This window comes from Saccoglossus kowalevskii, chromosome 2, assembly GCF_978046115.1.
Source record: "Saccoglossus kowalevskii chromosome 2, keSacKowa6.1, whole genome shotgun sequence".
Classification (NCBI taxonomy): Eukaryota; Metazoa; Hemichordata; class Enteropneusta; family Harrimaniidae; genus Saccoglossus; species Saccoglossus kowalevskii.
The window spans coordinates 10208777-10222895 of NC_140642.1; the positions used below are offsets into that span (position 1 = coordinate 10208777).

The 14119-nt window shown below is 38.0% G+C and overlaps 1 protein-coding gene across 1 annotated transcript; it reads left to right on the forward strand.

The window, feature by feature from the left end:
* The first annotated feature begins 6137 nt into the window (after positions 1-6137).
* LOC102804087 (uncharacterized) lies at positions 6138-13121 on the forward strand. The gene is made up of 4 exons (XM_006816183.2): positions 6138-6554; positions 7165-7359; positions 10894-11093; positions 12172-13121. The coding sequence occupies exons 1-4, from the start codon at positions 6233-6235 to the stop codon at positions 12370-12372; spliced, it is 918 nt and encodes a 305-aa protein (XP_006816246.2). The 5' UTR covers positions 6138-6232; the 3' UTR covers positions 12373-13121.
* Positions 13122-14119: the final 998 nt, after the last annotated feature.

Consider the following 14119-nt stretch of genomic DNA (forward strand, 5'->3'; position numbering starts at 1 on the left):
AATGTTCGTATTGATTGTCATGTCGGGAATGGCATAGCGACAAGAATTCTTTTAAAATAGTAAACATGCAATAGTGTTTAGGGTGCTTAGCCTATGCCAAGCGTTCACGAACACTTCGTTAGCCCATGCTAAAGGTCTAACCCAGCTCTTAAAAACGAGTCAGATTTAACTCGTACCATGAATTAAGCTCCATGCTTCTGCATTCACACACGTTTTCTCAGCATGGACTAACGTTTTTGACCTCTTTGCCTGTGCTAAGGAGTTGTGTGCGAATGACAGAATCAGGAGCATTGTAACAGGAAGTCTGCTTACGGTTTTTGCAAAGCTAATTTGGTTCAGTCACGGTTACTAGTAACTGTGGTTTAGTTTGAACATTGGTGAATTAATATTTGTTGTTTTGGGGTTAGTTTAGCTCCATGGGTGAACTATATGGCTGCTTATAAATGAGGTTGTCGAGTAAATATTAGACTAGATACCATCTATAGTTGTGTTCGCGCACAGCTCCTTAGCATGGACTAACTTATATATCCGATCTGCAAGCAAACAAGATTAGCTTAAATCTTATCCTGTACATAGTGTAACCTGAACGTTGACTAATGAATGCGAGACTTAATTTGATAACTTGAAATCTACATTCTTGGATGTAATTCCAGGCTACGTAAATATCGGTTTATTTTGCAAATGAAAATGCACTAACACAATAAAAACTGAATGTTTACACAAAGACACTAGAAAATGCATTTTGTGTTTGGTTTACATACTATCACCCTATCAAATGTTGGATTTCCAGGCGGTGTATGCTGCCCTCAACGATGACGGACTGGATATCTTTCGTCAATTCACTTTAATTTGGTAAAATTATCGTTATTAATAAATTACTTTGAGGAGGTCGACAGAACACTCAAACAAAAAGCTCAAACTCAAAGCGCCAAACAAAAAAAGCAAATGAGATTCAAAGCTCAGACTAGTAATACATGTTATTACAAGTCTGAATCCAAAGTGATGAGTACGCTGACCTTATATGCATACGGTTTTCATTCTAATAATGGTATCGCTATAAATTATTCGTCTTCCAGTAGTTAGCTGCTGAAAAGGCACAAAAAAACGAAAGAAGCATAACAAAGAAGATATTTTCAGTTCACACAATTTTTGCTATTTTAGATAAATAATTGCGTCAGTTTTATAAACTTTGCGTTAGATACATGGTCGAAAAAATAGATTGTTTACCAAAATCTAACGTGAATATGGCCGTTTTTGAAAAAATATTGTAACAACGTTATCGATTCAATTGATGACGTTGTCTATTGATTCGTCAGGTTATTTTTGAGTGTTATTCCATATCACAATAAACGGTCATTTATTAATGAAATGTGACCCGGCGTTCAACTCGGCTCGGAACTTTTGCTCTGATCACACGACGCGTGCCAGATGTTTGCTGTGAGCCTGCCACATATCGAGGCGCACCGCAGCTGTCAGCCAAGACTGCCTGCCGCAGTTGTTAGTGAAGTACAAGACTTGGTTGTTGTTGGTTCTAAAACTCGTTACACTCGGCACAACGATAGCAAATGAAGATCGCTTTTAAAACAGGGTTGCCTTTGTGCCTGTAGACACGAATAGGCAGCGTTTGAAAAAAATCGCTGCGAAACCTACTACGTCATTAACTGGATCCGGGTAATTGCATCCACTGAAACTGAACTTGATAAGGCCATACTGATTTAATTTTATGGATGACATCCTCTGATGACCCCAAAACTAATGCGAGAGGGCGAAAAAAAAAATCTTGCCAAAAAAAAAAAAAAAAAAATGCTGCTAAAACCACAGGACTACGGAGCTGTTATTACGAATTTAACCACAGTGTACCAAAAAAACAAGTCTTTATTTGTAGGAGGCACATGTTGATGTACACATCTCGTACTATATTGCTGTCACAGGTATCATCACCTTTGATTTTGAAAAGGCTAGAGGATAAGGCAGGTGTTAGCTTTGCCAAAGGCATGCACATCAACTCAATAATAAAGAAAAACTTACTGTGTTGTATTGAAAAAAAAAATAATTAAAAATGAACAATATGTTTGTCAACAGCAACCTGGAAATTAACTTCTTTTACATTCAAACTACAGATTTTAAAGTGACACTTCAGATAGACTAAGTGTAGACACAAATGCTCTAGAACTACTTCAACTATGTAACAAGAGGCTCGATATTGAAAAAAAAAACACCAACAGAGAGTCAAAAAAAATTTGGATGCAGAAAATTATGTACATGTATCTTGATGAAAATTTGTCATATGATCAAAATATTACTGACTGTGTGTGTAAGCAAATTATCAGAATCAGAAAATGAAAAAAAAAATTAATAAGAAACTTTTCTTTACCCCGAAAGGGGACTTCGGCCGAGGAGCTTCCGCTGCTTTTGTTGCATTTTTGTCGACTTCAATGCGGACAAAGCAACCGAACTGACTTGTCGCCTGACCAACTTTTAGGCCACCATACACCTCCACTTCTCTCCCATTTCTCTCATCGTTGCAGAAGAAACACGGGACAGCCACTACAATAGGACAATATGTCCTTAAAGTTGTCTGGGCAAAACTCGCTTGCCGCTACCAATCTCTCGTATAGCTGTGTGAACGTCACATCTCCCTGGCCAACGTCAATTGCGTACCAGTCTACAACAATCCCTCCGTTTTACCCCTTAACTTTTATGCTCGCGTATTTTGGTGGTGCGGTCGCCATGTTGGATCATTTATGACAAAATTGGCATGTTTTGTGACAATCTCCTTCCCATAGGTCTTTGCGCTTTACGTAACGCGCATCTAACTGTGCGGAGTTTGGTTTTGAGGTAGTCCAAAACGAGTTTTACGACAAGTCGGCGCTTTGCGACAATATGAGTCGGCAAGTTCCGGACAGAAAACCGTTGTGTGGAGACTTGTCGTCAAAGATTTTTTTTTTTTTTGAGAACAGGCGAAAACAAATGCGCGCGCGGATGTCATCCATAAAATTAAGTCGGTGTGGCCTAATGAACAACTTAAGATAGTATGTGTAATCTTAATGAATACTGAGATTAAAATACTATTATTATATGTATTTAAAATTAATATTGCAACTTTGACAAATATTTCAAAAAACACCGGACACAATAATCGTCAAGATAAAGTTCGTAACAAATACATATTGTGATTATTGTGATAAATGATTTTAACATTTGTAATTCAATAACACTTGTCATGAACTCGTTGTGGATCACTGATTTAAGGACATGTGCGGTTAATAATAAGAATGCGGTGGAAAATTCAATTAAACCAATGTATTTGGGTTTGGAGAACATCATATAATGTCTGGTCAGAAGAGGGTCACGATTTGTCATGCATGAGTCATGGGGAGAGTCATCATATTCCGTGCAATTTTTTGTTTGTTTGGAGGATCCTAAATTGTTATGCAAATAAAAAAAATCACCCGTTGTATTTCTATCCAGTCACTCAATACTCGGGTATCTTTATCGAAAACGAGATTAACAGATTACCATGGGATTAGTGGTTGACGATATTAGCAGATTACCGTGGGATTAGAGATTGGCTGTTTTATCAATCGTCATATCATTAATAATGGTAACAAATCCATACAAAATTGCATAAACTATAAAAACGTTCTGCACAATCTAGAACCACGTTGAAGAGGGCGCTATTAAAAACGCCTTGAAATGGTTTCAATTACGGCTGATATTAAGTGCATGAATGTAGCGCATGAACTTTTCGGATAAGACGATTCCATTTACAAATACTGTACCATAAATAAACGAGGTACTAGTAATATGTTACCCAGACTTTAGAAGCATAAGGTATAACAATACAATACCATGATAGTTTACTAGTATATATAATTCATACATACCTCTCCCACCCAAACTTATAAACTATGGTGTATACTTCATACCTATACTCTACCTCTCTCATTAAATCGTATACTTCATATGTACATCTCTCATGCAAATTGAAACACCATGACACATACTTCATAGATCTCCCATCCCAAAGTGGGTACTATAGGGTATACTTCATATATACATCTCCCATACCCAGGTATATATTATATGAGGTTATTATATCAGAGTGCATACTTTGCAGTATCCTTGTAATAACCTAATTATTATACATCTTTTCCTCCCAGGAATACATCATGGGAATGCTGAAATCTAAAACGTTTATAGCATATTTAGTGAACTCCTTTGTGTGGGTTCGGTAAAACCCTGGGGACAGTCATGTTTGCTTTTTATTATTAGAGGACGCTTACGCGCGTAATCGTTCCATATTTGGAATTCGCGTTTCCTTATATGGTAGGGTGAAAATACCCAGTGCAATACCGCAAAATTACGGCATGTTGTAACTTATGGCATTACGGTGACAGATGTATAATAACAGTGTATACTTAATTTTTACTTATTTCATTCTAATGAATATACTATATTGTCTATATCATATATACCTCTGGCATCCTAATGGATATACTGTGGTGTATACTTCATATTTACAATCTCCATGGATATAGTCTACCGTGAAGTGTTTCTATAAAAGCATGTATGCAAATATATGCAATAATCGGAAACAAAAATCGCCAATCTCTCAGACCCAGCTAAAATCACGTTAGGAAACCAGATTATAAACGTACCTCTAAAATAGTGAACAAATAACCAGTTCCTGTTAAACAATAAACAAATCAGTTGGAAGAGTTCTGCATTTGGGTTGAATCTGTCAACTCGAACAGGTTGCTGAGACAAATGGTGGAAGTCCACCAGCGTTGTTACATGGGAAACCACGTGATCAAGTAGCGAGACAAATGAGCGAGGCTATCAAGGCATCTACCGTCACAGGAGGCAATTCAGTCTTCAGACGACAAATAAATAATCAGTGTGACCAAACGGAGCCAGTAATCTGCATGTTGACATGTCACGTGATGTCAGATGACTTGGACCATGCAACCATATCCATTGAGTTAATATTTTGTTATCGTTGAGATTTATAAATATATTAATACGAACTGATTTTTCTGTAATTGTAATCAAATACCATATTAAAAATTGAAGTTGGACAACATATTTTATTTATTATAGTACTGTGTTTCACGTATGTGTATTTTTTTTATCGAAGGTGCTGTTCACTGCATCCTTGGCTGTTGATGAGTTGCACGTATTCAGCAAAGTTTACATGCTACGCAAAGTTGTAACAGTTGTCCATATCGACATTTTGCCAGTGTCAGAATCAATACTACCAATGGTACGTTACAGCTGTTGACCACCCTTAGTGATACAACTGGCACCAGTATGTTTGTAACAGCGCTCCTTCTGATAATTCCAATATCCATGAAGCGAGACTATCAAAACACATTAGTACATCCCTTACAATAACTTTGAAACATTACCAGTGCCAATTCGCCTGCGATAACCAAGACTCATGGGAATGCAGAAGCGAGGCCAATGGCAAACGGAGCTATGTGGTGAGAGAGCGCCGAGGAGGCCTTTTACAAGGCTTCATTGCCAACACTGAATACGGAAATGAAAACTGACTTCTCACGCTTTGATGTATGTTTCAGCGAGAGACAGTTTGTTTATTTCTATACCTCTGACAGATACAGATAGCGGCATTAGTGTCACGGCGATATGGGTAGATTCCAATATTACTAATACATATGGTTTGAGACATGATCTTTACCACTCCCGCTGTTGCAGTGTACTTCATGGGTGGGGGCAGAATACCAATATGTATAATATCACTAAAAAACAGAAGACTTAGAATACTTGCTACCATCACGCGATGTGACGGCGCGGGGTGCGGTGTGCATGGATAGTATAATGTCAAGTAATAACAGAGCTACGTTGTTATCGAACACTATATGTTAAGGAGCTAGTAGGATAAAGTCTATGTCGAGGAAATTCCCCCGTAGCGATGACTGTCTCATCATATCATGTATATAAAACCAATAATCACTAACAATTACTCAATAAACATACGAAAGTGCCTTATACTAACAATAATACGAACCGACCAATCAGGGCCAAGATGGCAGTGTGTGGTTCCTCCCACACGTTAATTCAATGCTGTACCACCAGAAGTTTTTTTAAAACCCCAAACTTGTCGATTAGTTTCACTCACCAACACCCAAACTCTTCCGTGCGTATTTCTCGCTGGCGTACACTCATTCAAGTTTAGGATTTGGTACTCAGGCAGACTGGTAGTGATATTATGTTGACTGGTGTGCACCACGGCCACGTCTCGGCATTTTCTCCAACTATGTTTCTTTCCCATCGACTGGACGCAATGCCCCGCGATATTCAGATCCAAGTGAAACAAGTGAGATCACACGGAGTAGCGGACATTTTGCAGAACCAGGAACAAGACAGGTTAGCTGTAGATGATCATCGATTAGCGGCGGCCACCCACTATGACCAACCAACCCTCAGCATATCCAGCGTTAAGTCTATACACCTTGGATTTGGAATTGACAAGATTCTTTCTGATGATGTCAAACCAAAAAACTCCGGACACAATATTCGTCAAGATATAGGTATTTACGGTTTTCGTCTCAGCTAATCTACAACAAATCATGTCTGTAAATCTTATTTTCCAATCTAAGCATATATGACATTTCAAATAGTTGCAAAGCGAGGTCGTATCTGACTGAAATGATGCTTAAATTTCAATCACAAATAATCTCTTTTACTTGAGTGTAAGTACTAATATTTCAGAATTTGTGAAATAATAATTACTTGCCCCAAAACAAGCCCCGTGTTCTTATTTTGAGGCGTATAATGAATTCTGGTAGAGTGGCCGGTATAAGATGGTTTAGTGGACACTTGACATCAATGTCAACATACTAATACTCCACACAAGAAGGTTTTCAGTTCGATCAATTGAATTTAACACATTTGTGTTTTAATGAAATACTTAGATGGAAAACGACTGCAGCTTTACAGTCAATCTTGTTTCATCCGAAGTTAATGATAGAAAATCAAAAAAAAAAATATTTTAAACCATTGGTAGAGAATTTAGCAATACATAACGAGTGTTTTAAATCTATCTACACAGAAAACATGATCAATAAAGGAGGAGACAATTCTTTAATTAAATACCAACATATTTGTAAAAACCAAAAGTATGCGTGTTTTGTGTTTCAGATGTTGCTGAAAACGAATCGGAGAACGATCATTCACGGACAATTTGTCAGCCCAATATTATGTACCCGTCTACAGCCTCCCAACCATCTGTAATGTACACAACAAATCATCTGGTGTATTCACACAATATAGAATCGTCTTCTCATTATCATCATCTTTATGGTCAGGACTGCCACAATCCTTACAGTTACCAAGGTAATATTAGTAGATATCATTCAGCTTGCGAGGATTTGTGTCCAAACAAAAAGTTCAAAATCACATCATCATTGGACGTAAAGTTTTCTTGGACTTTGACTATTTTTGTGAATGTTTCCTGTGAAAGTTGGTACACAGTGAGCCACTGTTAAACTTCACTTACATTGTCACACCGGATTTTATAGTGAATGGAGAAATGATTTGTCTTGAAGTGAATTCAGAGAAACAATGAGCGTAAATTGTATATGGCGATGGGGGCGTATGCTATGTGCGTACTGTAACTTGACTGATTTTTACTCGCTTACTTCTCGGAATTGTTAGTTTAAAAGCCAATTAGTTTGGCTAAACAGGTAACTTCGTCTTTCCGATAGCTACGAGAAGCCAGGGTGGGAACATTTTGTTGCGGTCAGTGGGCCATCTGATTTCGCAAATGCACTGGCACAAATGCCAATTTCTGTATTATGTGGCCTACAGTTTAAAAAGGACCACGAGTTAGTTCTTATTTCTAATTAAACAGACGATCTGTATGGTGAATACACCTGCACAATTTAGTCGTGGGAAGACGTTGGTGTGGCTACAGTGTGTTGGTATAAGGCATACAAGCGGCCACGCAGTACGCTTTAGCCAAACATACACACACCTGGACGTACCCGATATCAATCAACGCATAGCATGCTTACGGACTTTTATTGACTTTGTACAGTTAGAATGTTGATTTTAGATCTCAAATCCCCATGAAATCCAATAAAACCAACCTAGCCACACTTGATAGTTCGTAAAACGAAAACTCAATCGTTTGTCAGGCGACTTTAGGAAGGTTTCAGTTTGAAACATTGAAAGTTGTAACCCATAAGGTAATTGGGGTTTCATCACTACTACTGTACAGATATACCAACGTATTCTCATTTCTAAGATAGAGCAGACTTATTTTCCGTTTTGATATCCGTTACGTGGTTTATATAATAGTAATTAACGATTGTCATATAATTGATACGACGCCACTATTGATACATGATCTGTCACAGAATGTGACGTGAGTGAGGGTCAGTTTGACTACGGACGTCAATGGTCAAACTATTAAACGCTCACTTTTAAAAGCCGGATGTGGGTAACGTTAAGTCCATAGTCACTGTATAACTTGACAGACACAGTCATATGTAGATTTATTTTATTCGATTTTTTTGGGAATGAATACAATTTTGATTTATTATACATATATTGACTTTATTCATAAGTTCGTTATTTTTCTTTCAAAAATGTTACCACTCATACGGGTTTTAGTGTCCTCGGTCCTCTAACCAAATCACAGCTCCTGTTCTATAAAAAGAAATCGCCATTCTTTGAATAGTTTCTTCCCGAGAATGAGGTACAAGATTAATAGTTTGTTGATTTTTGAACAAACTCTGGATAACTTCTCGTTTAGTGATGTATACACCAGTACTCAATCAAAGTAACCATCTTGTAATATCCCATCGGTGAAGCGTTTTTAACCGTATTTCTTATGATATCAATCTCATCAACGACGTGACGTCATTTCTTATATAATCCCTTGTCGAGGTGGATAACCGTATTTTTTATGATATCAACCTCGATCGACGAGATGACGTCATTTCTTATACAATCCCTTGTCGAAGTCGTTTAACCGTATTTTTTTATGATATCCACCTCGGTCGACGAGGTGACGTCATTTCTAAAATCAGACTATCATGATCGTGTTCACGTCTGTTTGTCGCGCTCCCTTACGATAACTTAACTTACGTCGCGCAACGGCGTAGAAAAACACGGTTGACCCCTTTGAAGCGGTATCAGCACCGGGAAAGCTATTATGTAATAGTTACGTCGGCGTAAAACAGTTGAGAACACGTTACACTGGCGCAAAGGGGTCTAAATATGGAGAAGGCAACACCGGCGACCATTCATGATAGTAGGTATTGTATTGACATTCTAAACTGAATTTGATTTCCACGGTCAAATGCATTTAAGTTCATTTTTTTTCAAATTAAGAAGGCTGACAATGCGTGTCAAATTTTAAGGCAGTTTAGGTTGTTGTATTGACTGCATACGTTGTTAAACTCGAAAATATGCCGATTGGTTGTATCCAGTGGCGGATCCAGAGGGGGCAGGGGGGGCCACACCCCCCCCAACGCATGACGATTCATATAATCTGGATTACGCATAGCTTTTCTGCAATTTAGGCTCCGTATATCTTAAGCGAAGTTTGGACCCCCCCCCCAATACATGTTGCTGGATCCGCCATTGGTTGCATCATAGAGCTGAACAAAGAATAGTCTCATATTCAAACAAGTGTGTATGTATAAATATTATTATGAAATCTTACATGGTTCAGAATTGTTATTACTCGAAGTACAAAGAGGACAAATCTATATAGTCAGCCGAGACAATGTCTATCTACAAGTCAGCGCCATTGTGCGCATTATCGATTGGCCGCCATATAATCACGCCTAATGTAAAAATTGCTGGTGTGAACGAAGGATTATTATTTTTTTTTAATTACCGGGCATAACTTTCGCCGACGTAACTTAGTAAGAACACGATATATCTTTTATGAAAAGCGTGATTCCGTACGACAAAGGAAAATATCCCACCATGCATTCCGGGCAGCGCAGAAAACGCCTACGGAATTATTCAGTAATGACTTGTCACCATACTTGACTGAAATAACGTTATTTTTCACCAAACTAAAACCATACTCATTAACAGCATCCTCTAACCACCCACAAAATACAAGCCTCGACCACCACGGTGTTTAAAGGCACGTAACGACCGCATAAGTGGCAAAAGGAATATGGATTTGTGATGTACCGTGTAATATCGTTCGTAGTAGTTTTGGATTTTCATCACTACTCTTATTTGTACAACTGATGGAAAAAAACAACAGTTTATACTGACGGGACGCTTCATTACTTCTGAATAAACTCATAAATTTCAGTCAATTTGCCTTGTAACCGAGTTGCTTTATTTTGCAGGTTTGGTTTAGGTAAACCATGATGTATAATGTCAGTCAACAGTGGCCAATCACTGTGACTTCCTGTCAGCCAGTGGCTGCATGTCTTGTGGTCAACGAGACTAGCTCGATGAGAATACTTGGACACAATAGTAAACATAAAGTAGACACACATACTGTGTGTGTATATAGCAATGTTATGCTAGGGTAAATTAGGGATAATGCAGAGTAACCGCCAACAACTGGGGAATTGCGTCCTTGCAAATGTAAAGTTTCGGATGAAATAGTGCTTTGAAAACTGTTCCCATTTGTTGTATATGTAAATGGTTTCAATTTAGAAGGGAATTTTGCAACATGACATCCAATTAAGTATTAATTAAAAAAAGCAATTAGTTAGCATTTTAAACTTCGATGTAAATTTCAATGTTTGTTCATCACTGCTTCTACTACTACTTACTTTATTTGACGGCATATATTACGATATACAGTACATGTGTTACAGTACAATTATTATCATTGACGGCGTTTATACAATGCAAGCCATTTTACAAGTTTTCTATGATTGACAGGACCATACACCGTACTGACGCCCCACGATGGATGGAGACCAATGCACCATCAACAGCATAAACGAAAACGTAGTTGGTCGCGGGCAGTCTTCACCAATCTGCAACGAAAAGGTCTGGAAAAGCGATTTGAAATACAGAAGTACGTGACCAAGCCCGACAGACGGCAACTCGCTGCCTCACTTGGACTTACAGATGCACAGGTAACCTATATATTTTGTACTGCAGCATATATATGTACACTTATAATTTTAGACGAGTGGTATAAACACCACTAATCGTCGATGTGAGTTACACGTTAGATATAGGGTAATATATTGTCACGCCAAAGATGAGCAATTTTAAAGATTTTCGGTTTGTTTATTTATTATTTCTATTCTATATAGAATGTTCTTGTATACATTGGATTATGTTGTCACTGTGTACAATTATCTGCGTTAACCACGCAAATGCGCATACTTTCAAAGAATTATTTTATACGAGAGTAAAACCAATAAGTTTAGTAGTTCGCGCTGTTCACAGCCACGTGCAATACTAAATACCTAACGTCATCCATATTGACTACAAAACAAACTACTCATCGAATGTAATTAATGTGTCTGAAAAACCTAACTTGAATTTTACCGATGTTTATTAATACATACCACACTGATAACAAACTGGTCAGTGTGATGTATGGCCACTGTGTTGTTGTATCATACTATATATTGGAGAATGTTGAATGACATTAAACTGATCACATAGATAACATAGATCTGACGGTTTTTCTGCTTTGCTATATAACAATTGTGCATTAACACTTTCTAGTTGATATTACAATCTAGCATGTTTCAATTTGGCGTATTCCGTGGCATAGTTCAATTAAGGTAGTTGTTACAGCTTAAAACCTACCGCCAGATTTCTCTGACTTTTGCAATACGTCTCCATATTAAGTTGTTGTCATCCAGATGAAAAAAAGTATGGTCACTCAATTACTTTTTGAACATTGAGCAAAACATCTAGGAGCATTTTACCATTGGTTCCTATGGTAAAAGTATTTCATTTCCTTGGGTCACATATTGTGACAATTTCATTTATTATAAGATGGGTACCTAGTTGTCACTAATTAATGAGAAATTATGATGGATGCTTTTTATTTGTTATGGAATAATGCTTTACCGCGGACTTCTTTGGAAGTGCTCAAAAGTTGAGTTCACAGTCAACAGTATACTGTTGAAAGATCAGGAAATATAGTAATTTATTCATTCGTCCTTAATATACAATTATATGTATTGTATACAGGTGAAGGTATGGTTCCAAAACCGTCGAATGAAATGGAGACACACAAAGGAAATGCAAACTAAGAATAAAAATGAAAAACATGACCACCACGACGACGAATACGACGACGACGATACCAACTTGAAGGAACAGGATAATCCGAAAACTAGAAAATACCATGACAACACACCATCAAACAGAAAATCACGTGGTACAGAGTAATTGAAATGATGTATGTGATTATCGAGGTCTGTATCTATAACGATCATATCCGTGCTTTGTATCTTTGCACATGTATATATAATACAAACTGCGGTGAACATCGTGCGTCGAAATCCGTCTGTGTGACGGTTTGGTTTCACAAAATACCACCTACTGTATTTTACTGCTTCGCATTACACAGTGAGCCCAAATTTGGTGCTACGATCGAGCGTGAAAGGACGATCCTTTCGAACTACAGCGAATATACACGACGCGTCGAACTCCGCCATTGGTCTACCATGGGTGCTACTTAATATATCACTTGCCGAGATATGGTGCTTCAATTTAATTATAAAGTGATGTGCAATGCAATGTATTTCTGAAAAAAACAAACTTTTATCTGTTTCAGTGAATTTGTCTTTTTCAGTTGTGTCTATTTATATATCTATCTATATATATATTCATGTATCAGTCACTGTACTTTCACAAATTGGCAAATAAGAAACACAGAGTGTGTAAAGCAATAAGTGACCACGGAGAATAGCTTTAATTATAAAACGCACACATTTCATAGACAGCCAACGATATACCAGAATGAGGTTGGAGTTTCTTGTTTAATTGATACGCACTCAATGCGTTGTAGGTCAGAAGAAACATAGATTGATTTTGCCAGATGTTTTTATCTTGTATCACAATCATATATTATGTAAAGTACAGGGTTTAAATCAGCGTTGACATTATTCCTAATAAACCACTCTAAATATAGACAATCTTGTCCACGTATCTCCTGATTTCAACGCCGCAACCCATTCCAAGGCCTCTTCTAATTTCAACGGCTGCCAACCACTCCAACTGTATCTCCCAATTTTAAAGGCGGCAAATCACTCCCATGCATCTCCTGATTTTAACGGCCGCAAACCACTCCAGGCCATCTTCTGATCTGTCTGATTTCAACGGCTGCCAACCCCAGGCACCTCCCGATTTTAACAGCGACAAATCACCATGCATCTCTTGATGTTAATGGCCGCAAACCTCTCGAAGCCATCTTCTGATTTTAACGGCTGACAACTACTACCATGCATCTCAAGATTTCAACGGCCACCAACCATTCCGTGATTTCAGAGCGGCCTTTAACCACTCAATTCCACGGCTTCAAACCCGTGGGCTAGATTGGCTGCGTCCACACATACAGGAACATTATCTAAATACTTAGAAATATTGTTAATACTTAACTGGTACTCTTAAGTACTTTTTAGATAGAATTCAGTGATAACCGGATAGCCTGTGGTAAGCATCCACTGGGACAGTGACCTACTCACTTCAATTAGTAATGTGGCGTACACGTTTTTAATATTATTTCTTCTAGCCCGTTCTCTAAATATACTAAACGATGGTCCAGGGAGTTAATAGTCCCCGAGGTGAATGTGTTACACACATATAAAGGGATTTGTTACACGGGCTGAAACATTGATACCCTGCCTCGTCAAGTTTCATTGGCGAGCCAGTTGAAGCTGCCAGTCGAGCTTATCGCGGATAGAAAACATTGACAATACAAACCTTGTTTTTGGAAACTTCGAATGAAACTGAAAAGATCGATCTTGAATTTCATTTTATGAGCAGACACACCAGTCATGCATGCCGTGTCGTTTTCTTCACTCGCTACGTTAATAGGTCTGCTTGATGGCAGTTGCAAGGTATATCCATGTATCACGTCCCGTCGACTCCCGCCACAGCGAGCCACTCATGTTGTTTTCCCTTCGAGTGAAAT